Here is a 26,596-nt window from a genome sequence, read left to right as displayed (position 1 = left end):
TTAAGGCACATTTTAAGGCAATTTACAGTGTATAATCAGTACATATAATATGTTTATGAATAACAGAACTGCTTGAATGTGACATATTCATTCATTTTAATGATGAACCCACAGACAATTAACACCCCACTCTGTTACAGGGAGAGGGTTTCCTGTTGTGGCTGCCACTTTGCTTTGTCTCATCGCTGTCAAACCGTTGTTATAGCAGGCAGCTGTTTTCAGCAAAAGGCTTAAAAAAAGGTATCCTCTAGTTCACTGGCTGGGGGAAACTAGAGCTAGAAAAGACTGAATATTGGACTTAGGGAGCAGAAACAGGACCCAAAATAAATGCTTATGGGGCTTGATGAGTAACTATTAACAAGTTAAATATCAACTTAAAAGCTGAAACAATGTCAGATTTGGTTTAACAGCTTGTTTATGCTGCCCATGTCATAGGAAAATATTATTAATGGGTTCACAAATGTATCGTGCTTTTACAGTTGAGAAGAGAAAATAATCCAAAAGTGTGTCCTTCCTGCAGAAACGGCCAGAAAGCATTTACATAAGGAAAGATATGTTCTCATAAATATATGTAAAAAAACATAGAACATATACACATCAACTATAAGTACATGCAGTACCTGATGATCGCTTTACGTAGCAAAGACTGTCATGTTTTTAACAAAATACTGACTGATCTTAATTCATTTGTCATTTCTTAGGCCTCCAAACTGAAGAAGAGGTTCTTCGTATTCTCTTGTTACATTCTAGTCAATGAGGGGTTGATGACAAATAGTGCTCGGGGCAGATTTTCTTTTAGAGAGTTTACAGTTTTGTTCATAAATGCTTTCTTTGTTTCCTTCAAATAAAATATTTTAAGTGTCACTCGTGTTTTTGTCCAATACAATACTTCATCACTATAACTTTTGTAACACGCGGGCAGATGTTTGTAACCCGTTCATCACCTGCAGAGGTACACACCACAGAAAGGTAAGCGTGTACTGGCAGTTGAGCAGAAAGAGGGGGAAAACAACATTGGGCAGAGCAACAGGCAGCAACACTGAGAGAGAAAAAAAAGAAGCAGATACGACAAAGTGAGCAAATCCATTTTCGCCATACGTGATCCCATCGCCACAGCAACTCTTTGTGTTGGAAGCTAGCAGTTTGTGAGCTTTGGCACCGACCGACACGTCTCCTCGCTTTCGCCCCTTCCTAACTGCCATCCCTGAAAAGACGAGCGGGCGACATAGAAAAAGAGGAAGCGGTGAGCGCAAGAGACAAAATTTGATGTGGGGCAACGTGAAGCGAGCGAGTGAGGGAAAAGAGGAAAAATAAAGAGCGAGTGGGGGATAGGGACGTGATGAAGTGAGTGGAGACTTGAGAGGGGAGTCAAAGGACATTCCTGAGCCAGCTGTGGGTTGGAGGGGGAATTTTCACTGAATGCCTGACAAATAAAACAAGACATAGGCTATTTCAGTGTTCCAGGCAACAAAAAAAACACTGGCACATCGCAGCAGAATGAGGGGGAATAAGAAATTTTGGAAGGAAAAAGAGGCAGCTAATGAGAGAACCAGCAGGCTGCCTGGTCCTGGAAGTCCAGCCTGAAACCGCAGCAGTCCAGCGGTTAACCTTTCGCTGCCTCTCCCTCTCCTGTCTCCTCTAAAATGGAGGCAGAAACTGGCAGCAGCGGTAGCGATCCTCCTGCACCCTGACAGCGCACGCATTCCTCTTGTACAAACAGGTGGTGAGGCTGTTTAATAAATATGGGATTTGATGGAAGGAGTCAGCAAAGGGAGGAGGGGGTCAAAGGCCAACACAGACTGTAAACAGCAGAGTCGAGCAGCCATAATATGACTACTGCTCTTCAGGGGATGCAAAATGCTGGACTCTCCTTATAACTCCTTGTTAATGACTCACCCATTCAGAATGGCTGAATACAGATGGCTCACTATATTAATTGGAGCTCAGCTATACAGCTATGAGGTTCAAGAGTGAGCAGTGCAAACAGTGGAGTTCAATAATTCTGGTGGAGTGGCTCAAAGGCTGAAAATGATAATACGTTTCCTCCAAACCACTCAGACCACACAAGCTAGACCAGTGTTTCCCATCCTCTGTCGTCCGTCTGTCTATCCATGATGTTCACTTTGCAACTGATTTTAAAGAGCACGTTACCTAACATTATTACTTAAACTTGGATGTTTGAGACGCTTTTTTGTACAGTTTAATATGTCTGTTTGGTTTGCGTTTGTATAGGAAGTAGTGTAACTGCACATTTTTAACCATTTTATGTTAGATTTTAGCAAACTCATTGATCTGTTGAGTACTTTCAACTGTCTGTCCATTAGTTTGAGCTATTAGGCAAACTTTTTACACTTTTAGCTAACGTCGCTTAAAGGCACAGATAACCTTAAGATAAAAACAGTCATTTATTAAGAATAGCCTTGTCATGAGTGGAATCACTCATAACAGCTCAGAGCCCAAAATAGCAATACAAGTTCCCTCCTTTTTTCACAATTACTCAGTTCAAAAATCAGTTGTCGTTGTTTCCCATCTCCTGATAGAATTTCATATTTTACACTTATACACTCACATTCATCATGAGACAAGTAAACTCACGGTGAACTCAAACTGCCGCCAGAATGTCAGTTGGCTCACCTGGATGTCAAAATACCGTAAAGGGATGAACACAAAAGTAAGAATAAAATATCATAAAAGACCATACAGTAAAAACATATTTGAAAAAAAGTGTTGCAGTATGTTGATCTTCATGGATGTCTTGCCATCATGACAAACGCTTGCTATTGTTCCAGGCATGCCAAGACTCGCCTTTTCACCACAAGTGTCATCGCGCACGTCAGTAGGCGGGGTTGAACTGAGAACCGGTAATAAGACATGACAGACTGATTAACTTGAGTGAATGCCACAACAGAATGTGACAGAGCAGCCGCAGCACCTGTAAGAAAGCAGTGACTAATTTGTTTAATTTGTGGTCATGAGAGAACCTGTTATGTACGTGATTGATGTCTTGCTTTTGGGCTGATAAGTGTAAGCTGGACTGTATCGCGTCACTGAGTTGCCTCGTACCAGATTTGGGGCCCTGTGGGTCAGCGGTCGCGCCGAAGTGGAGAGGAAACACATAAACACATCCACTGCTGTCCTGAAAGCACTTTTTGTATCACGCAGCAGATGACTGGGGATTTCCAATGAGCCACTGTTGCCACCCAGGGACAGAATCGGTGGCCGTGTGTGTCACCCGGCAGCCACATCACAGAAGCGCTCCCGCCAAAGCCTTTGTGATCTTCCCAACAGCATGCGAGCCGGCCTGTGGCCCTGCACGCGCTTGTTCCTTCCTTGCCCCCCCCCGCCCACTCCCATGACCACATAGATGAGAGGAAAGAGGGATAATCATTTCACAGGGGGAATCCCACATCCTGCAATTTCATCTTCTTGTCCGTCTGAGGAACCTCAGAAAAATAGGATACGGTTACTTAAAGGGGGAGCGAAAACAGACAACAGTGACAATGCTGCAGCTACTTTGACACTGGGCACATTCAATTTAATGTGGAGCATAAAAGTACAGATGAACAGTTCAGTTAATGTGCACACTTCCTTTAGACTGCATGTCAAAAGCCACTTCCTCGAGTTGAGCCAGTCATTTGGGATGACAGCTGCTTGTAGACCGCCGCAACCGCATCCAATGTCCTTTCTTCCTCCGTCTACTCATCCCAAATCTCTCCCTCTCGCTCTCTCGCTCTCCTCAGCACTAGAATTAGTATGCAGACTGCACCGCGCTTGCTGGGTCAAAGCATTGGTGACGCAAATCACGGATAGTTCCAAAGGCTTGTCTACAAGCGGCAGTTGTGCGGTGATCGTCTCTAAACCGTTTGAGGGCATTAATGTGGAGCATGAACGGGCCTCATGGAAACAGCCCCGTAGCGGCAGAGGAGCTCAGTCCCTGGTCTGTATCCCACATCACTGATGGAAATGATTAAGTATATTGGAGTGTAATTCCACCCCCCTCGGTCTGGCTCTTAAAATAGAGAAATAGAGAGAGTATAGGGCGGCTGGCCCGGGCGGATGTCTGAATTCCTCTGATTGGAGCAGAGCAGCAGCTTGTTATTAGTCTGATGTCGACCCATGACCGCGCCAGCAGGCCTGCCATGTGGGGGAGAGAGGCATGGCATCACTCACTCAGAAGCCCCTCTCGCCTGCCAAAGCTCCCGCTGCCTCTTGCGTTGCCAGCCTGTGGTTTTTGTATGTATTATATATTTTCAAAAACATTCCTTACATTTGAATGGAAACACAAACATGTGCTTGCAATGGACCCAGATCACAGACAGATTCTAACAACAGAGGACGGGGCTTTGATTGCTATGTTTCGGTTGGTTCAGTACCTCTAAACATCTCCTTTTATGTAAAAAGTGTGTGTGCGTGGGTGTGTGTGTGTGTCATCAGAAGTGTGAGCGAATGGCAGCCCTGTAACTGGTGTGATATTTATCATGTTAATGACCCACACACGTCTGGCGCAGTGTAACCGCTCTGGTCCTTGTGTTCACTGGAGGCTGATGGGAAATGAGGCATGAACAGCTGAAAGATTTCAAAGGAAGCGGAGATTATGCTGAGTATGTACACTCCAACCACCTGAAAGTCACAGCTTCCAGCCCTGTAATTTGGACCGTTGTTAAAAGACAAGGCAATACAATAACATCTGTCGTGCTAACACACAATATATTGATTCGTCCAGCTGAGGTTAACCAAACTAAACAATGGCCTGAACCACATTTATGAAGCTAAAACTCTTGATACATAGACAAATAGGATTATTGAATTGAGGGAAGGTGCTGACAACGTACCAAAAGTCTCATCTGACCAACAGATTTTTACAAAAGGCAAGTGACAGAATTAAGTTCATGCCACTTAAAATAGGATGCTAAAGCTGATGCACCGAACCACACAAATATATTTGAATTTCAAGCAGGTGAGATTATGTTTATAAGCTCCATGAAAATACAAATGTTATATAGTTCACAATTCTGAATGACTCTTTGACTTCTGAACACAACAATCCTAAAGCCCTGATAACAGATCTATATCACACAATATAACACAGCCCATAGTCACCATTACAGCCCCGCAGGAACATGGCATCACATGACAGGAGAACACAACTGTGACGAAGATGTCAACAAGACAAAAAGACTTTTAGAGCCACCATATCAACTGATCTGAGAGCTGTGAGGATCTTTGGGCCCTGCAGTCGTGAAGTGTCCGTCTGTTCGCACGCCACAAGTTCAAGACCAGCCGCGGTTAATACACCGCCCTGCAGAGACCAACTTTGGCTCATCAGATACATGCTGCAGCCTTATCACATGCTCCAACCACAAACTAGTGACTGGATATGACCTCGTTCACGCTGCTGGCTGGTAGCCTTTCGATTTGCAAGTTTCTCCATGCAAAGTGAAAATAATCATCTGAGTCCTGCAGATGTGCACACAGATATGGAACATGTATGAGTGGGACATTAAGCACAGAACTGGAACTGATGCTATCTGATGTGACTCATCTGTTTTTCTAAGTAATGAAAGTCATCCTCACTATTTGAATTTTGCTTAAAATATATCTCATGTATTTCCTTAGACAAAGTCCTTTCCACCACCACGTTTCCTCTTCATTTGACATTATTTATGAATTAATTTAACTGAACGTAAAATGTATTTGGACAGAGTTTTTATGTTACTTCTGGCTGCCATCAGAAATGTTGATTTTTATTCTCCTATAACGTGGACATTGGAATAATGGGTAGATTTGTTGTAATCACAATGGAAAGCGTATACCCATTTGAGCCAAGACCTAATAATGAAAAAAGTCAAAGCTGTCAAACACAGTTTCAGAGACGTGGGATGAACTCAACCTGACCAAGTGCACTTCTGCTGGGATGGTTTTATGATATTGTAGCAATGAGCTGCAATCCCAGTGTTTCTGACCTCTGCCCAACACTGCAAGCAGATCCAACTGGATCCCGAATTGACCCACGAATAGGACTGCCCAGGTCTACACTATGCGACAGATGTTTTTGATCGATTTTTTATTTGAGCAAACCACAGCTTTGGCGTACGCTAAGTTGTACACCAGAAGAACGTCTTTCCACCCTTTTAAAGACAATCCCTCAATCCCAAATTCCAGCAATTTAAGACAACTTGTCCAACTATATACCTATCCTCCACCCTAAGGCCCTTTTCTTCATGGCCTGGAGTCTCCAGAGCACCACCCACCTCCTTGCTGTGTCAGCCCTCCCACGGGTTGATCCCAGCGAACAGCCGTTAATCTGAGGGAGAACGTTGGAGAACGTCTCCTTTTAATTATCAGAAAACTCTGGGTTGGATAATGGCTTCCAAATGGTGAGCTCGGTAGGACCGGGTGCAGGGTTGGAGGAGGTGGCCACGGAGAGAGCGCGAGCTCAGAGGGAGGAGCAAGGAGATATGACTCCATCTCAGGTCCTGACCTTTGGCTGCACCCACGCTCATGTGCTTTGCCACAGATTGATACCAGATTGCCTGCGTTAGCCCAGGAGATGACCGAGTGACAGAATAATCTCACTACCAGAATCGCACACAGTCCAGTGAAGCTATCTTCCCCACAGGGGCTATCTTTGAGAGCTGTGGATACCTCATGTACTCCAGAGATCTTTAACTAAGGCTGATATTAAAGATAGAGCGGCACCTCGCCACTCAGTATGTAAATGTTGCGCGGGTTGCTGGAGAAAGCGACTCTCTCTGTCTTTTAACAAACACAATTCTTCCTGAGGACCAGAAGCCCATCAGCATTGATCTTTGCAGAAAAGTTGAATGAGTTAGAAGCATAATCTTTTATGTGCTGTCCTCCTCTCTATTCCCAAGACTCATAAGGGGCTCGACAAAGACAGACAGATCTTACAGCTCGAAGGCTTTGCGCTGAAGCAAAAATAATAGAATCACACACAAAAACAAAACACAAGCTAATCATTATGGCTCCAAACACATCACACATGCACATACATCCACACACACGGACTACAAGACCACCCCTGAGAGCTGACCTGGCCATGCCCCCCTGCCGCTCAGCGCTGGCGTGTGTCCAGAACAAACTGGGCCTCTCCGTGGGGAACAGCGGAGGCCTGAGGCCGTGCTGCTTAGCAGGCGCCGAGGGGGCGGCAGGCTGCCAGTGGTCAGTCGCTGCCGGAGCTTCTGGGAATGGTGTCACACTCACTCTAACCCTCATCCTCACATCAGCCGGCTCCCGGGTTCAGGGACGGGTGCAGAGGTCGAGAGAGAACAGCGCTCTTACGACTCGAGCAGCTGGATTCGCTGTCGTGGATGAGCTCATTTTGGCCACCGTCCAAAACGAGAGTGCAGTCCAGGCCCCTGACATGTTGAGCCGTCTCCATGAAGTCACTCTCCGAGCACAGAGCGAGACAGAGCAGCAGCACGGTCTCAGCAGACAGGGCTGCAAAACATTGAGAATTAGTTCAACCAAGGCCAGAGTGAGGACAGGAAGAGGAGGTACATCTTAGAGAAGGGTGTTTTGAAAACATGCCTTCAAGGTTACATTTAGTCTCGTCATACTCATAACCAGCGTAATGTGAACAAATAACAACAAATCTTATTCGCCAAAAATACCATGACCACGCCAAGTAAGCAGCCCCGAGCCTCCTTTATCAAAAGATCATAATTCCCTCAGCAGGCCTCTTGATTTCATTTTAACCCCAACGGACCAGCTGGCCTTCTCTCGCTTACTCAGCAATAACACAAGAGCATCTGCCCCTCACTGTTCAGTGGTCACACAGACATAACACACACACACACACACATTTTACAAACATGACATGACTGGTGAATGTGGACTATGTGCGGTGCTGGAGCTGATCGTGGCTGTCAGGCTCCTCTAGGACAGCAGCAGTAAGGAAGGAAAGCTGCTCTCCAACAAGGCCCGCCAGTCCTCAGACACACGCCGAGGAAACTGTTTATCAGGTCTAAACCACATGTTATTTTGCATCCACCACACGACTACTGTGATAAGGTGGTCAGAGTATATACAGAGTGCCCATTGTGAAAAAAAAGGGGAAAAAATTTGAAAGGAAACATTAAAGCAGTGAGACGTTGTCAAGCTTGCCCAATCCATTTTGGTCAACTTTCAACAGACAAGTGGTTTTTCACAAGAAGAACAACAAAGAAACAGAAGTCAACAGTTGAATATGTCATTTATATGCGTCAATATTCAACATTATTTTAAAAAAAAGAAAAAAAACGGCTTGTGCTGTTTATATACAAAAAAACACAATGCCCATTAACCTGCGGTTTAAAAAAGGACAGATTCTTAGTAATTAGTCCACATTCCCAAACGTATCCAGCTGCCTCTATTTCCAAATGACTATAATTCTAAACAACGTGGTAATTTACAAGGCAGCGAGCGCATGCCTGGTGCCGGCTGATTATGGCTTTTTGGGAACGTATAAAGACTGTGGTTTCCGTCAGGGAGACCGCATCAGCTGTCATATATTCATAATTATAGCATTTCTGCTATTTCTAACAATCATGTGATTTTTGTATCTCTGCTATTTCTATCAGTCATGTAATTATCATATTCAGTCACTTTGACTTGAAACTTTGTTTTCTGCAATTTCCTAAAGTTTTATTTACAGATTAAGATCCATGACAGTCGTCCCTGTCAGAACAGTGTCTGTAGATTTTCTTTTCCACCTCAGTTCCAGCACGAGCTTTGCTTTGAGTGCTTGACTTGATATTTTTATGACGAAGCCACGACAGACGGACGGAGGTCACACGATCGTGGACAAAGGCACGAGCTGTGTGCTGCTCTCTTCACATGATATCACACACATGTCTGACGCACACAGCCTTTTTGTGGACAGCTCCCTTTTAAAATCACATACTTTATGAGAAAATTAAAACGACTATCTCTTAAAAATAGGATGAGTTAAGCTTATAAACAATGTATATGTTCAAAATTCATTTGGAGGGCTGTAAAGAGCGCTGAACTCAAAAGCCAAGCTAGTTGTAACAGCTGCTCCACAGTACCCTCACTCCATAAATGCAGGGCAATTAAGGCCCGAGCTCCACTAATGAACCTGACCAACAAGCTGGAGGAGGGTTGTGGCTCCGACACCAGGTGTTGAGGCCTCACACAGGAAGTCTCAGCAGGAGTAACACCTGGGAGTAATAAACTCTTTCAGCAGACAACAGCTCCATCTCAGGGCCTATGCCACCAAGGAAATACGAGAAAAGCTTCCGTGTACAGAAAGTGAAGCTAAACACTGCGATAAAAACAGTTTAAGCACAATAGCTGCACTTCATAAGTACCGCTAAACTGTGCTCAGGAACAACTTATTAGGATTGTTCAGAGTTTTTTGCAACTGCATGATTCCCAAATTTCTGACAAGGACCCACACATTAATCAGTTGGTGCGCTATTAGAAATATATATTTTAGATAGTATAGTAGTAGTCCAGAAATTCCAATATAGAAAATGAATGAATAAAGAAAAGGTTATCTGGAAGGCAATTTGCCTATGTGTCAACCACAAGTTAAGTCATCGTTTAGGGGAAATGATGACTCATATATGCTGCTGTAACGGTAAATCCATTCAGTGGACCATGAGGGGAATTAGAAACACATTATCTGAGCAACAACAGCAAGTTTTTCAGTTACGGTAAAATTGCACAATTGTCCAACAAGGTTGAAGCGTCACAAGAAACTGGAGGTCTAAAAGGTCTGTAACCTGCTGTACGTTTTGGGAGATGCTGCAGTGCATACTCACAGTTTACAAAATAAGTAGCAGCAATGGCACCAATGTGTGTGTTATTTCAAAAGGAATTCAGTGTAGACATAGACTCACAAATCAAATATTAATAATGCTGTAGTGTAGACAACCTGACCGTGTTGTGTGGACCGATCTCCAAACACGACACTGCCCTCTCCACTCCGGGATCATTAACTTGGGCAAACTACTATGAGTAGCACTTAATCTCATAATAACCAGAACAGTGGAAAGTGAAAAGAGGTCTTTCCTAATATCACACCGAACTGAGTCAACAAGGGAGCCGTCCCCTCCCTTCCCCACTCCTCTAAAAGGCCACCATTGTATGTGAAGAATTGCCATGGCTACTGCCTGCGAACTGTAAGCCTTTTAGAATTATTAGCATTCCTCTCTACCCCGAGCACTGTAGCAAAACTACTCGCTTTACCATCAATCCGCCTTGAGAGAAACACACCATTTCTTTTATTAGAAAATACAGGAATTTCTATCTGGCTGGGAATTAATTAAAGTCGAATTATGGGCTGCAGCAATATTGGACTAGCCAGACAAATTCAACAACACCCATGGAGGGTAAGAGTGAATGTGGCCTTGTTAATGAGCGCAGCAAGAGGCGAGCAAAGCCACTCGTCAGAGGCCCTAACTCAGCAGTTATAGGGCGAGATAGCCATAGCACAGATAACTACGTGACTGTTGATCGTCATTCTTCTTGGCCACAAACATCTTTATACCAAACTTATCTTTTGAAAAAGTGTGCACTTGTGGCTTTAACTTTAAATGACCTCAAAGTTAGTGTCATTTCCTGATTCTTTTAGTACAATTACATCCTCTTTCTTCTCTTATTAAAATACACTTTCATTTTAAAATACTGTATTTAAGTACTGTGATGTTTGTTATCTACCATATGTATATATGATTGCACTATATTTATTGATTGTGTTATATTTGTATTGTTTTATTCTAGGTATGTTTATTGTAATGCACAAGTCAAATCCTCGAATGTTCAACGTATGCAACGTAATGGTATTGTATTCATCACCACAGAAGTAAATGAGTTGTCTTATGGTGCAGAAATACTGATCCAATGAAGTGATCCATTTTAAAACAGTTGATTGAAAACGAGAAAGTAAATCCACGTTAGTGAAGACACATTTTAACAGAGTTTGGAATCACACTCAACACACTGAAAGCAAGCACAGCCGGCCGGGACAATACATCTTTACAGAGGAAATAGTCTTTTGCTGCTACATTGATGTTCTGAATGTCTTAGAGGACCTTTAAAGAACAACTAGGGGATAATCACCAGATATTACCAATGACTTAGCAGCACACACACAATTACAGGAGCTGCTGAAATACAGACAGTCAAACACATGGGGAAAAAAGGTTCTACACAGTTTTATGAGTCAAAATGCACAGCAATTTTCATGGGATTGGACAAGCCTAGTTAAATTAATCATATTACAGAAAAATGTAATGCAATATAGTGATTACTCGGCTGGGGAGTTTCTGCAATGTAGGATAAACAACCAGAAACCACCTAATTCTGAAAGAATGTAACATTTGTATCATTGTCGGTGTAAGCTGGCGGAGACAATGTGGCCACTATTAGAGTGTAATGAGAACGTCTGGACCAATAGTGAAACAACAGGCTCTGTTCAACAGGCGACCAGTTAGGCTCCACTATCAGGCCTGGTACTCCTCCAGTCCCTGGCACCTCCACTGATGCAGAAAAAGTAGGTCTGCGTGGGCCCCAAGGGGAGCAGGAGCAGGGTCCCGGTGTCATTCCACCGTTTGGGCCAAAAACGGCTAAATGGCAACCATTTCCCTGGCGTGCGCACAAACTACAGTTTCGGTTTCACCTCTCAGTGTTGTTCCAGGTACAGGTTACAAGTTACCAGCTCTATCGAAACCTTCTCCAAAGTCTCACTGGGCTTGTTCCTGAATGGTGCATGTGGGAAAGCGTTTTAAATATCTGCTTTGGGATTGGAATATGTAATAACAAGACAGAGAGAGAGAAATCCACCACACTGATTATTTTTACTTGTTTTAATAATAATGTTCAGACCTCCTGAAGGGAAGGAGCAAAGGGTCAACGCATTGTTAACAACATACATGAGTACAAGTGAGTGAGAGTGTGCTGGATTATATTAGCTAATCACAGTCAGTGGAGTTCAAATACCATAGTTTTATATCTGTCAAAACACAAGTTGACACACGCGCACATGCAAAATAACTTTGTAGTAACAATAGCTGATGTTCGGATCACATCTATTGTTACGTAAACTGTCTAATTGCAATTCATTCAACGTGTTATTTTTTGGCAGACGTACAGATTAATGATCCAGGGCGGCTTCAGAAGAGCAGCTCATTCTTAATTATTACAGCCCTTTGTCAACATTACATGACTTGCAGCTGCTGTTGACAGCCGCAGGTGATCAGGAAACCTGGGCAGGGCTCTGCTGGGGAAAAAGAGTCAGGGTTAACTATGTCCAACATGGTGATAAAAGTACAAATATTTGCTGTTTGCATCTGCTGACAGAGATCCTGGTTACCTTGGTAATTGCCTGCGGCTTGGGGACTCCCAGCCAGTCACAAAGCTGATTCCTCTGTGGGCGAACTGTGGCGAGGTCACTCTCCCTGGAACAGACAAAATGTCACATATACATACATATCTAAAGGATTTAACAATGAAACGATATTTAGTAACTGCACCCAACGTGACCACTAACCAATTAGCGTCACTGAGCAGGGTCATGACATCATCCAACACTTCTGGATCTATGACATCATCGTAGGTCAGAAGCATCTCGTACATCTGGCTTGCCGTGGCATTTCTGATCTGGAGTTGTTAGAGAGGAACAATTCATGAAGTTTATGTTGTGAATGTCGATAACTCGGGGTCTGCAGCCACGTTGGCGATTTTGTGAGGCTGTACTGACCAACCGCAAACTCTAGCAAGCTAACACATTCTCAGTGATAATGCTAACATGCTGCTGTTAAGCAGCTATGTTGTTCACCATGTTAACCGTGATAGTTAAAGTAGTAGTAGACCTTAACTTATCATTATGAAGTAAATGTTGACGACACCAATGTGATGTAATAGAATAAAAACACTATCCACATTTAGATTGGTTCCCTGTAATACTCGCTTTTACTACCCAGCTCTGTCTAAATCCCAGGATGAAGGCTGCAACCAAAACAGGAAGAGAATAGCAATAGTTTGCTATTGACAGTTATTGATCAACATAAGTGCTTCGAAGTAACTATCCCGGGGGAACAATTGAAGTAAACGTGGAAAATAAAATGCAGTACATCCTGTTTCGTTGGAAGTTGCTCTGAGGAAAATAGCCAGTGATCCGGGATCCGGTTGTCTTTTCTTTTGACAGCTGTGCCAACATTAATACATTTGGAAACACAACATGAGGGGGGGAGGGGTGTTGGCATGCTAACATGTGCTAATTAGCATTCAACACAAAGTATAACTTAGGCTCATAGGAATGTTATTAGTCTTGCAGTTATTAGTTCATAAACCATTATACTTAAAAGCATGACCTGATGATAGTGTTTGACAAAAAGCCAAGGGATCATTAAAGTTGATTAATTTCACTCAAAACCACAAATATTAACCTCGGGGTGGGGTTGGATGAAAAAGTCAGGGGAACACCAAAGTCATTAGGATGAATCCTCTTGGGACCATGAATTTCAATGCAATTCATCTAATAGCTGTTAAAATATCTCTGGAACAAAGATGTCGACCAACCGACCAACCAAACAACTGACGTTGCCACACTTCTAGCTAAAACCACAATGCAATGCAGTAATACCACTAGTATTGTGAGAGTCTGAATGTTTTACCGTCAACCAGAGTATCCACATGTTTTAATGCTGAAAGACAGCCGGTCAATGGTTCTGTAGATCTAGTAAGGATATACGAATGGTCCTGTCCTGTGAACTTACCACAGGGAAGGAATGGCAGAGTAGCATCAGCAGCTGGGACAATACTTTCTTCCTCACATCACCCGGGAACTGAATCAGCCCACAAAAGCTGGGAAGAAGCAAACAGCACAGTCATCATGTAGTGTGTGTTTTCTGTTCGGTGCAGTATGTAACTATATAAGTCAATAAGATGGAGGCTTACACAGATATGCAGGCGCGCAGCTTGGAAATATCTTTGGTCTTCCTGAACTCTTTGCAAAGAGTCAGAAGGTCCAGACAGAACTGGTGACTTCAAGAAAAAAAGGACATAAAAACATAAGCTCTCACACAAATCATTCATGTGTATTTCCTTTTTAATTTTTTTTTGAAACAAAGCTTTTGAAATACTCACTTTTCTTGTGTAGTGAAGATTTCAAAGCAGCTGTTGGCAAGCATCTGATTGAGCATCTTAAGAAAAGGAATAGACACCCTATAGAAAGAAACAGAGTCACAGCGAGAGTATATTATGGTATCTTAAAGTATTTTTCTGGTTGCTTTTTAAGTGTATTTGTTAAGAAAGAAGCCCTAAACATGTTGATAACATTGACAATAAAATAAGCACATGTCACTATTTAAACACAGAAATGTGTTCCATCAAAAGTAATAAAGTTAAAGTTAAAAGACAGGGTGACATATTAATATTACAAATATATTCATGGGTACTCTGCACCCTTATTGTGGAAAATGTTGCAGAATGATTTATAACTTGAAGAACTGATACAACTTACTGCTTTTGAATCCAAAATGAAAGAAATAGAGGCAGGTTCCCAAAAATGTAAATGTTTCTTAAATTAACTCATTGCATCACTGTCTCTTCGCTTTTAGTTTCTTTTAACTTGTCTTGTTCCGTGTTTTCTGTCTGTAACTATGTGTTTCTTATGTTGCTGCCTGTCTTGGCCAGGTATCCCTCCAAAAAGTTTTTATAGGACTCTACTGGTTAAATAAAGGTTCAAATATAAAATTAAAATAAAGTGTGTACCTGTCATTGCGGAGATGGTCTCTGAAGATGCTCAGCAACGTATCTCCAAACGGTGTCAGAGCAGCACTGCTGTCCTGAATCCCTCTCAGGTAGTCAAACAACGACTGGGAAGAAAAATGCACCTGAATGGAAACAACAGAGAGCGTTAATGTGACGCCACTTGATGATTAAAACAGTGGAATTACCACTCAGTGCGGTTGTTAGCCAGGGCTGCAGAATATATAGTTTTTTTGCAGAATAAAAACGTTGTTTAGAGTAAGTTGAAAAGAGTTTAGTAGAAAACATGTATGTTGCAATCAGAAAATAATAGGAAAAAACAGAAGTAAATATTGGTTTGAATGTAAGTTACTGATGAAAACAGAACACTGTAATAACTCCACTGCTGTGTGTTTATTAGTGAGTGTGAACCTGGGGGCCCTGGAAAGAAAAACAGTAAAAGTGATGATATCATCAGGCTGCAGGAAATAAAAGTGTCAAATCTTGACACTTTCAACATAGCAACAAAACATAGCAACACAATGTGCTAAAAACAAAGTAACATGGAAAAGGTGTGTCTGCTATCAGAATCTACACTTATTTTACATTTGATTTGTGTTTCAATGCTTGAATGTTACTTCAAGCATTTAGAATTCATATTACCAGATATAACACACATAAACACTTGGTAAAGAATAAGGTTTCTCCATCTTGCGACTGACTGACAGTTTCCGCTGTTTGGTTTCTGCATGGCCTCATGATCTCTCTACATTGAGGCAGGCCTTCAAAGCAGTTCTTGGAAAGTTCGTGGATGCTCCATCTCTCTCTGGTCTGTGTGAATATGTGCCTGTGGTGTGAGAATGGTAATCTTGGCTCGTGTATTGATGCGGCGTTGGCTCAGTTTCCGGCATGCAATCCAATACAAACATATCAGTCTTTCCCGTCCTTAAGAATGCATCTGTGGCAAAGAAATTGGAGGTAAAATCCAGACGAGAGCCAGATTGTCTCTAAGGGGATATGTTCACAGCCTTCATTGGCAGACAAGTTTAACTTCACTGCCGCTACTACAGACTTTAAATTTATCTTTCTTTTTTTACATCCACCAACACTAAAAGTTAAAAATAACACAACCGTCAAAAATCTTTGCGAGCGGGACAATCTTTCGAATGATTGGTTTTACGGGGTTAGGTCATACTGGAACAGGAGGGAGAACTTGATCAGCCCCTGCTGGGGCCCCTGCTGAGCCTCCGGAGAGATTCTGTGTAAGGGGTCAGGAGTGGAAAGTGTCAGACATGCTTTGAAGCTGTTATTTAGCAGTGGATACCGAAGGTTCAAATGATGGGAAATTCACGCTCGTCCCTATCACGAGGGACTCATGAGATCAATTTGTTCTGGATCAATGCTTCAAGCTCAGGTGGTTGCCACAGTATTACGAGCAGGGACATGGTGGAGAGACAAGTCAAAGTGTTACAGCTTGATATCAGTTGTTTTTTTTTAAAAATGTATTGAAAGTTATGAATTCAAGAGTATGGGATTTCAGCGCAGAAGACTGAGTAGACTAAAGAAGACATATGGCTCCCCCTGTTGGCCTGAATGTAACAGCCAAGAGCTGACTTTGCCAACTTAATACAGGCAGGAAGATCTACCACTAATATTCAGGCCTTACTGTGTGATAAAATGTGAATATCCAAAATGAAATGTGAAACGCAACAGCTTGTTGATATGCCATTAAATGTCTCTCTTATGTTATTTCAAGAGTTCTTTACTTAATACCAGTAGTGAAATGTTGAAACAGCATCCTTAAAAAGGGAAATAACAAGTTAAAATATGTTATATTTCCTACTAAACTCCATACACTACATTTTTCATCCTGTGAACTTCTTCATTATGACCTTGAAATGTGATTACAATTATAGAAACCTCTAGTACACTGTAGGTTAAAGTGAAGTTTTATTTGGAAAAAAACTGATTTATGGACAAGTTAAACATCATTAGACCATTAAGTGTCTTCATAAAGGGAGGGTCTAACCATGAGATAGAGAAATGTAGTGCTCCTTATTATACATTGCAAAATCTGCTGCAGGGATGGAACACCTCTCTTTCCAAATATGTTGCCTCATTTAGCATTTTGAAATCTTGTGACTGCAAAAGCCATATTATATGATAGCATACGGTGACTGTCTGGCCTGCATTTGTTTTCTGTTTTACTTTTTAAAGTAATCTGTACATCATGAAGCTCTGTTTTGACCATTTTCTACTCATCTCATTACAGTTGACCTACTGTGGACTCGGTGATCCCTCCCACAGACACAGTTAGGCCCAGCAGGGTGTGGTACTGATACTGGGGCAGTCCAAGCAGCTGGGTGATGTACTGGAACGCTTGTGATGGAGCATTCCAGTTCAGACTGGTTGTGGTCTCACTGAAAGACAAAGCAAGTAGAGGGAAAGATCGTTAAGTATAATTTAGTTTAAGCCTTTGCTAAAAACAGGGTTCAAACCTTCATATTCTTTACATATTTGACAAAACAGTATAGCCAACTTGTGATGGTGCAAGTTGAGAGCGGGGTGACTCACACAGGGAAAATGCTCAGCAGCTCCTCTTGCTGGGGAATGTGAGGTACTGCAGGCTTTGTGCTGTGGAGGAGGCGAAGGAAGATGTTGCCAGCGTGGGCTCTGTAGCGGTCAATCTTCTCGGCTGCCTGCTGGGCCAAGCAGCACATCATACACTTCACCCTGCATACAGAATAGTGGGGAATAAAGTAAATTAGTGCAATCATCTATTTTACTTCATCAGAAATCCATGCATGGTGTCACTTGACTAAACTTCACCACGGTATCAACAAATCGCCTATTGTGTTGTAACTTGTACCAACTGGTTAAAAACAATTAAAAATTAATTAATTAATCAATATTGAACAATAAATAAGCCCAAAGGCAATAGTCTGTGTGTGAATTCAACCATAATCAAATAAAGTAAAGTTGTATTATTTTGTTAACCTGTTCCTTTATAACTTAAAACACTGCATAATGCAAGTTGGATGTTGAAATTGAAATAACAGTGAAGACTACAGTCATAAACTGACTGACATAACTTTTATGTCCCCTGCTGGTGAATTTTAACCCAGTGTGGAGTTCTCCATTTGCTACTCACAGATCTGGCTGAAGGATCTCTGGAGCACTGCTGGCCACCAGCAAAGTCACCTCCATCAGACTCGTCATCGCGGCCTCTCTCACCCTGGTGGTCACAGAACGGGTGAAGAGGACTTTATGTTTTCAACGATAAGGGCTTGAATCTACTTTACACACAACCTGTGTCAATATGATACAACCACTTACATTATCAGCAGCTTCTCAAACATAATCTTTTAACAAACGATACGTTTACACATATATAACACAAGATGGCACAAGGACGCAAGCTGTCAGTGGAAGATCATATTTTTATGTCAATAAATATGTCAATTTTGTAGTCAAATTAGCTTCATGGCCACAGGGCACACTTCGTTTATGCTAAATGTTAATCGAGACATACTCATTAAAATGTCACTCCCAGAAACAGGTGCACAGTGGAAATAAATCTCTCCCTGTATGGTGTAGGCTGAGAAAAGAAGAAGAAAAGTGCACGAAAACTGAAGAGATAAGGACGCAAACGAGGTCAATTCACAAGAAAAACTGAAGAAAAGAAAAAGATTACTAGACAGTGTGAGAGAAGAAGCCCAGCCCATGTAGTAAGGACAAGTGACAAGCCTGGTGACATTCCTGGCGAGGCGGCAAGGATGGCCCGGGGATATTAGTGAGACAGGCATGTATGTCATGTCTTTGTGTCCCTAGGTGGAGGTACAGAAAAACACCAGAGGCCTCAGGCAGGGGAGCATCCCTAATCCCTGAGGCGCATTAAAAGCACATTTGTGTATTTGCAATCTGCATGTGTTTTTACGAAAGTACGATGAAGAGGAAGTCAACTTACCAAGCGCCTACGTCTCCTCTGTTGTCTGTCGTGTAGTCATTCATACTATGAAGCAGAGCCCCGTATACCTCTGCTACGTTTTCCGAACATAGAGCAGAGTCTGGGGAGCCGTGGGCACAGACAACCACCTTCCCACACACTCTGATGGAGGATTAGAAATAAATACATATTTGAAAAAAGACTCAAAATGTTCACCAGAAGGCAATACAGAAGCTGATGACCTAGTTCAATGAGAAATAATTTGAAATTTGAGAGAAAATAGGGGAGGGAAACAAATGGTCGGACACGTCATTCAGGTCGTACAGGTTGTCAGGCAGGTGTTTATTTTAGCATTACTGCCGAGACAGCCAAGACAAAGAACAGAGGAGCGAATGAGGGTCCTTCACATCATGAGTCTGAACCACAACAACTTTATTAAATAAGAAAATATAATGAATAAATACAAGTGAATATGGAAACTCACTGAGCAATTGCTCTGACTGCATCTCTCCTCGACTCTGTAAAAGTCCCCTCCTTCTGGCTGACTGTGCACATCTGCGTGAGGCCTTCAAGGATCTAACACACAAACAGAGACACACTTAATAACTAAATACTGAAGCAGTGAGTTGTAAAATGGCTAGAAAATGTAAATAACCTCCAAACAGACCTGCTTCAGTTTGCTCTGGATCATAAATCCTGGCAGACAGCCGAGAGCAAGTGCAGATCCACAACGAATGAGAATCTGGTTACTCATCAGCCCTTCAATGTACTGCGATACCAGGACATCTACAAACGCACACATGCCATGCAGAGATTACCTTCAAATCCAACCACAGTATAACTAGTGGAACAAAGGCATATTATCCAACTCACCCTGCATGTGTGAGTCCGCCTTGCCCAGCTCGGCCTGGTAGTACTCCTCACACAGAGCAGATAAGGCCGACACGACAACAACCTGCAGACGATGGAGGACGAAGCAAATAGAACAACAAATAATCTTTCTGAGTGAAAGGCAGCATTATAAACAACAAATAGTGGCAGTCTTGACTTCCACAGTTTTGAAAAGTATCAAAATAGAACTGCTAATTTTAACTTCTTAAGAAAAGACACTTTTTAACTTCTGCCAAAAAGCCGCATTTCTTTGTAAATGTTGAACATTTAACCATTATTTAATTGGCAAGGGGAAAATGTATATTCTCTTGGATCCACAATGTTACTTGCATTTAAAAAAGAAAAGCTCACCATATTGCCATCCTTCACACCACTCTTTATGGTGTCGTCAATAAGCCACTGCCAGCCAGCTGAAACAAAGTGTCACAACTTTAGAAACTTTGAGCTGAAACGTGGAAAGAAAAACAAATGTTTAAAAAGCAAAAGATAACTTACAGATTGCGGGGTCGTTCTTGAAAGGCATCTTGGACAGTGACAGCTTTTCAATGAGAGAGCACACTGTAGAAAAAAATTAAACTGATCACATCTACAGTATTATGAGAACTTAGTATTGCTTATCATCTTTCCTCATGTATGTGCAACAACTTATTCAAACCAATTAATTGCTTTGTGGAAGCCATTTTTTGTAATTGCTGTGTGACTTACTTGCTGGCCTCATTAGCTCTCCACCAAAACCCCTGAAACAAAAGCAGAATTGTTATTAAAAACAAAATATTGATTGATAATAAATTATTTATTTTTAAAAGATACTGCTAATAAAATATATATCCTTTCCACTTACTTGTACTGTTTTTTGTCATTAAGCTGAAAGTAAGCCAACAAATGAACATCATCAGCAACAGAGGGCTCAGTTTATGTAATATTATTAATTATTATCAGTATTAGTCAGCTCGCTTCGGTACACGTACCTTCTGGTGAATGTTCTTTAATGCATCCACACATTCTGGAGAAATGATGTCCACCACAGTCCTGTCATACAAATATAGGGAGACAAGATGTGAGACTCATCCCAGTTCGAAGCAACAATTCATAGAATAGAGAAGGGAACTAAATTATTTAAAAACCTAAAGATGCTGCATCATGAGCAGACGTTTTACAAATGTGCATAGACTAGTTATTCTAACTGGGTATTAAAGTCTACCTGTTGGTCTGAAGGCCCAGTTTGTACAGAGCGTGTGTGATCTCTGCACACGCTAGGATGGCTCCATGGCGACCGTGGATGTCAAAACCCACTGCCATTGGCAACAGCTGTGGCAAAACTGACAAAACAAGGGAGGAAAATAAAAAATAAAAGAGCAATCATTATAGTTTTCTGACAATTTCCAAATGGCTTAGGAGCGACTGGCTTTCTCCATAGCCCGTGGAACAGGTGAGGTGACATTGTTTACCTGTAGTTGCCATATAATCAGGTGCTTGAGGCGTCAGGTTGTGGAGTGCTTTGGTGGCAAGCTCTCTGATCATTCTGTAAAGCACATATAAAGAATACAGCATTGTGGTCAGACCAACTATATTCGGTGACATTTATGAAGACAGACAAATACTAATTTAACATAAAATGCACATTAACCAGAAAGTTTCAGTATACTTTACAAGTCAGTAAGAAAACAAAAAAAACAACAGAATAAAAAACAGGACATGACATGCAGATGAACATGCACACAAACTCACATCCAAAATATATGAATACAAGTACATACCCATCCCAGTGGTTGATCTTCATGGCTATCAAATGATCTATCATGGCCTTGGTGTACTCTGGGAAACTAGCTATGTAGACACTTTGAAAACAAAACAGACAGCGTTAGCTGCTAATGTCTCCAATAAACAAATTTAATTTAACCATTGAATCAACTTCTCATCATTTTCTACATCTTTATTTACTTTTCTTTGTTATGTGCAGTTCTGTAGTCATACCCTGAGGCTAGCATCTTTCTTCAGTCGTTCTGCTTGAATCTTTGTTCTACTTCTGCCAAAGGTGACAATTTACTGAAAAGGTTTTGGAGCTTTTCTATTTTAATTATGTTGCATTTCATATCTTAAATGCCTGATATGCACATACAATAGGTGGCAGTAGTTCTTAGTTCTAATTTAAAAATACATATTCTTCACAAGCAGTAAACTGCCTGGCTATAGCAACATTAGCAATGGCTTCGTTCTGGGAAGGATTTTGGAGCTTCAAACTGCAAATTTTGGTAATCTCAACACCAGATATTGATAACTTTGCTTTAGTGCCACATTAGTTAAACTAAACTTTACTATGTTTAGTTGAATTTGCAGCACATTTCTGGGTACTTTACAAATCAGAAATCATGGAATGTCTGCACACAACTCTCCTTTGACCAAAGTGAATTTTTTTCTTTGGGATAGGAAGACGAGAAGAAAATCTTTTGGCCGCGAGTTCAGCCATGAAGTTGGACTGGTTTCTATTTGTCATCTCCTTTGTCACTGAGGAAGGATGGGACACTAGCTGTTGCCACCCACTTTATTGTTTTGGCTCTTGTAGCATTTACCCAAGTGCAGCGTCACTTGATGACTGTGTGAATAACACAATATGGCTGCCAATGTGCAGAATACACAGTTTGTTACCTGATGTTCAGATAGCAGTTGCTGAGATTCCCTACAGTGTGGTAGTCTGCTGCTGTCAAGATATCAATACCGTGAGGAAATGTCCCCTGTTGACACAAAAGCAAGCAACAAAAGACAAACGTTTTCAGAGCATTGTGTAGGAATGGCCCACGTTGTTTAACACTGAGCAGTGGAATCTGAGAAGGGTTATGAGTGAATTAGTTTAAAATGTATGTAATGACCTCGAATATAAAAGAGAGATTTATGCTGAAGCACTGTTGGCAAATTAAATGTCTGCTGGTGCCATGTAGCTGTACTGGGAGGTTATCGCTTTGCTTCAAAAGCTTTCACTAACAAGACAAGTTTGAGCAAGACCTGAGTGATTGGCAGCAAATAAACATCAAATCACAGTAACTCATAATACACAAGTAGCCACAAACCTGTCTGCCGACATTCTCCTGGAAGGCAGCCTGGGACAAAATGAGATGTAAAAATTAAAATCAGTCACTGAAAAGCTGACAATCTTTAATTATTGTAGAAAGTTGACCGGGGAACTTACAGAGCCAGCTCTGCGGCAGTTTACGTTTCTGTCGAACACGGCTGTGATCACCAAAGAACTGCAGAGAAAAAACACAAAGTGTGAATTAGACTGGAGAGTATAAAATATCTGATAAAAGTGGTGTACATCGAATTGTCCACCGAATGCAACAAAAAGAGGGTATTGAGTGTTTTCAGTCACAGGATGTGTAAACATTTAAGTTTAAAAGCAGAGACAACTTACAGAAAATGGTCCTTTTTGCATTTTTTTTTTGACAGTTAACTATTTCAATATGTATTTGTTCTCCTTACTCCTTGGTCCATTTGTATTGCTTTGGTATCATTTTTTTTAGTAGTTTTAAATGTAGACACCTTCTATAGATATATTTAACTGAGCTCCTAACTTTAATACATCTTTCCTGTAAGAGTCTCTCAACATCTCAATAATTAGTTACAAGTCAGTGACTCATATTAAAGTGGTGTTTAAATCTAGATTACATCATCACCATGAAACATTGAGGGGCACAGGTTCCTGGAACAGTTTGTAGTGCAGCAACAATATGATTAACTAGGAGTCTCCAGCAATACTAGAGGTTGTGTCTGATTGTTTGTTCACCCCAAATATTGCTCCTCTCTACACTGCCTCTACAAGTCTCAGGAGGGTGTGTGAATGTCAGTTAGTGAAGGGGGGGCAACTTACTTTTACATCAAAGAGTGACAGTCTGAGACCAACTGCTGTTGGCCTTGTTTGCTCTCCTCCCATATTCCCTGTCTCCTAACAGGAAGACTCAGGCCTGAAGCTTTACTAACTGCCCCAGCCCAGAGGGCTTGGAAACAACAACAGTCCTCTCTGGATAATGGCCTACAGGATATTTTGAATTATGTCTATGGCTGCTATACTTAATAAGTGAACAGAGAGATAACTGTGCGTGTGTGTGCGTGTGTGTGTGTCTCTAAGTCACACATTTGCAAATGTAAGTTTTCTGTAAATGTCATCAAGTTGTGATGAATAGAGCAGGAACCAGCTTGTCTGAGCACTGCTGCCAAACGGCGACCGAAACCTACAGCAACAGGCGAAACCTGGCAATCCTGTAGGCTAGGGAAAGGGAGGGTGTTGTCACGACTGCTGATGGTAATGGTAGTCACAGGGGTTCAAACTGACACTGCAGAGCTGGTCTGCACAGTCAGAGTCCACAGGTTCATACATGCACACCGAGAAAAAGGAGACTGAGGAGGAGGCAAACTGTTACTATTGAGTAAGACTGAACGTACGTCCCTGGATGACATGGCACCCGTGTTGCCGTATAGATAGACACGTTTTAAGGGCTTACTCATTACTGTTCAGGCTGGTTCCAGCTTATGGTTCGAGAACAATGCCTCATTTTAGTGTCCTGACCAAAAAAGACAATTTCTTCTCACGCCCTACAGTTGGGCAAACTGCAAATAAAACTGTTTATTGATCGACTCTGGAGATAAATCATAAGACTCTTACAAACATGCAGCCCTGACGACAATCTGATGTTTATTTAAAATGCGGTCACATATTTGAATAAGCAACCTGGTCAAATGTTTTACATACAGCATGTGAGAAAACAGGAATAAAATGAGTCCCAACTGCCGCCCAATGCTTGTCTGCTGTGAGTTATCGACGTTAAAAATTGAAAGTATGCAAATGATGCCTCTCTCTGCCAAACACGTGTAAATGCAGCTCTTTGCCTTCTAAACAGGAAGTTGTCAGAAATTGAATGTAAAGGTTGCCTATGTTCTACTGGCAAAAGCCAACAATTTACAGCCAGCAATGTTACATTTTTTTAACATTTTATATATTTTTTATTTTAATTACCTTAAAAAGGACATTGTGTAATTAAGACCTACTGCGACTTCAATATAAGAAGCACACACATCAGGTGGTTGTGTGGGGACATGCACGCCTGACGTAGTACAGAAAAACTGGTTTGAGGCAGTGAATGACTTGCTGAATATTAAAACAGTTTATCCTGTTTTTATCTCTTGATTCTCGCTGCACCTTTTTCTAAGTATGGGAACATATTTAAAGTATGTACATAGTGGTCATGATATTATTGATATTATTGACGGATAGTGGGCTTGTAACAAATACATTCATTTCTGTGCAGTATGATATTTGACCTGTAAGGAAAGATACAAGGATTATATTGTTGTTGAGGGAGACAATTAAACTGGTGATGTTATGCTGATGTAAAACAATGCTGTAAAACATGTACAATGCATTCACAGGGAGGAAATGTGCTTGTATTATCAACAAACTATATTAAAAGTCAAAAATAAAATGGGACGATATCAGAAAGCGTCTTTTTTTGTAGTCGACCTTAGCTTTTCAAGTTCTTGAAATCTTATCACAAGCCTATGAAGGTTACCTGGCGATCTGAGTGACAAAAGGCTCGAGCTCTTTGGGTTCGTAAGCCCTGGCGAAGGACCAGCACACGTAGCAAGCGGCGTCACGCACATTGGAACCAACGCTGCACGCTCCTCTCTTTTCATCGTAGGTTAGGGATTTGACAATGAGCGGCACAACTGTAAGTAAACAACAGACATGGATGATCAAACCAAAGTCTAGCTGAATTAAGGTTGTGTGTAGGCAATGTACTGTTTATTTTTGCAAAAATGGAAAACAGATATTAACATTTGAATGTTCCATACACCAAATCTAGAACTGTGATAAGCATTTTTAGATTGTAGTAATGACATGCATATAAAAGCAACACTTTTGCTGCATATTTTGCATAAAAACAAAGCGCCACACCATGTTCATCATCCATAAGAAGAACTATTGGGATCCTAATTGAATCCAATGCAGTGCCTGCCCAACTGTTACTTTCCCAGGTGCCAGGTGTTAGTAATAAAGTCAGCAGATTCATTAAAAGTTCTATGAGGTTATATATCTGTAGCACTTTATTATTTTTTTAACACAATAAACAAGATCAGCACCAATTGTAACTGCATGTTTATATATGTCATGCCAATGTTGCCCGCCTGCTACTAGAGACTAAAAACGTGGCGCGTTGGTGGAAATCAACATGATTGTTGTTATTTATTTCCAGGAAATGCAGGCCTGTGAGGTCCTTTTTCAAAAAAAAGGAAGAGATGGAGAGGGTAAGAGGAAGAAGGTGCGAGAGCCCCCACCCCACCCCGTTATGTAAATCATGGCTTAAGGCTCGACTAATATCAGGTACATCAATGTTGCCTGAGGGCCCTGCTGTTTGGGCTGAAGCCCCACCCACTAGTTAGACAACATCTCAAGAGAGAGGAACTCACCACACAACTAACATTACCAAATACAGCACACACACGCAAACCATCACACACATTCAATAAACACACTCTAATCTCTTTGCACATATTGAAGTGAACATCCTGACTAGTGCTGGCTGAGGACGACGGAGCGGCTCTCTGCAGGCTGACCACTCAGGAGAGGACTCTGTTGCTACAACCAGAGCAGGTAATGTCTTCATTTTTATTGTCCCTCAGTCACGCAAGTGACATTAAGTTACATTAATTTACTTGTAGCACTCCATCAAAGTCTTTCTGTGTTATTGTAAAAAAATGTTTTTGAAAAGGTATCATAAACTAGTTTGTATATTAGAGTTAGTAAAAGTTGCGTATCCACCTGTTACCTATGGATTATAATTAGCCTCTACTACTGTCTTGACAAAGTTTAAAGTAGCCGGCCTCAGTAGAAGACTTTTCTAAAACATTAAACCATCTTTAGAGAACCAAAGCTCTCTAAATATGGTATCATTAGAGATCTTTAAAGATACTTAAACATATTTATAACATTAGAAAAACACAGCACCTGAGCTGAAACCAAATATATATTTTAGTTAAGTAAAAATTAAAACT

At 41.4% G+C, this 26,596-nt stretch overlaps 2 protein-coding genes across 4 annotated transcripts in view; one reads left to right on the top strand and one right to left on the bottom strand.

Annotated features, from left to right (window-relative positions):
• Positions 1-11,805: 11,805 nt before the first annotated feature.
• The window catches only part of tbcd (tubulin folding cofactor D), a 24,175-nt gene continuing 9,384 nt past the window's right edge, over positions 11,806-26,596 (bottom strand). For 2 of the 3 annotated variants that reach the window (XM_068577881.1, XM_068577880.1), the window contains 26 exons: positions 25,114-25,270; positions 22,740-22,797; positions 22,621-22,650; positions 22,202-22,287; positions 21,313-21,393; positions 21,004-21,077; positions 20,757-20,874; positions 20,524-20,584; positions 20,397-20,419; positions 20,261-20,292; positions 20,051-20,113; positions 19,907-19,965; positions 19,538-19,619; positions 19,332-19,450; positions 19,149-19,240; positions 18,686-18,826; positions 17,870-17,953; positions 17,293-17,451; positions 17,000-17,138; positions 14,743-14,864; positions 14,116-14,193; positions 13,927-14,013; positions 13,746-13,833; positions 12,518-12,627; positions 12,341-12,425; positions 11,806-12,247 (listed from right to left, as the gene is read on the bottom strand). In XM_068577881.1, the coding sequence (XP_068433982.1) occupies positions 12,224-12,247; positions 12,341-12,425; positions 12,518-12,627; positions 13,746-13,833; positions 13,927-14,013; positions 14,116-14,193; positions 14,743-14,864; positions 17,000-17,138; positions 17,293-17,451; positions 17,870-17,953; positions 18,686-18,826; positions 19,149-19,240; positions 19,332-19,450; positions 19,538-19,619; positions 19,907-19,965; positions 20,051-20,113; positions 20,261-20,292; positions 20,397-20,419; positions 20,524-20,584; positions 20,757-20,874; positions 21,004-21,077; positions 21,313-21,393; positions 22,202-22,287; positions 22,621-22,650; positions 22,740-22,797; positions 25,114-25,270 (2,252 nt within the window). In that variant the 3' untranslated portion in view covers positions 11,806-12,223. The remainder of the gene's footprint in view (positions 12,248-12,340; positions 12,426-12,517; positions 12,628-13,745; positions 13,834-13,926; positions 14,014-14,115; positions 14,194-14,742; positions 14,865-16,999; positions 17,139-17,292; positions 17,452-17,869; positions 17,954-18,685; positions 18,827-19,148; positions 19,241-19,331; positions 19,451-19,537; positions 19,620-19,906; positions 19,966-20,050; positions 20,114-20,260; positions 20,293-20,396; positions 20,420-20,523; positions 20,585-20,756; positions 20,875-21,003; positions 21,078-21,312; positions 21,394-22,201; positions 22,288-22,620; positions 22,651-22,739; positions 22,798-25,113; positions 25,271-26,596) is intronic. The other variant, XM_068577882.1, reaches the window with a different exon arrangement.
• The window catches only part of znf750 (zinc finger protein 750), a 3,727-nt gene continuing 3,306 nt past the window's right edge, over positions 26,176-26,596 (top strand). Inside the window, exon 1 of the mRNA XM_068579304.1 lies at positions 26,176-26,195. The gene's annotated coding sequence lies outside the window, so the exon portion shown is untranslated. The remainder of the gene's footprint in view (positions 26,196-26,596) is intronic.

This window comes from Clinocottus analis, unplaced genomic scaffold (genome assembly GCF_023055335.1).
Source record: "Clinocottus analis isolate CAN_PGR_092001 unplaced genomic scaffold, fCliAna1.0.p SCAF_16, whole genome shotgun sequence".
NCBI lineage: Eukaryota > Metazoa > Chordata > Actinopteri > Perciformes > Cottidae > Clinocottus > Clinocottus analis.
This window is presented reverse-complemented; position numbering and strand designations above follow the sequence as displayed.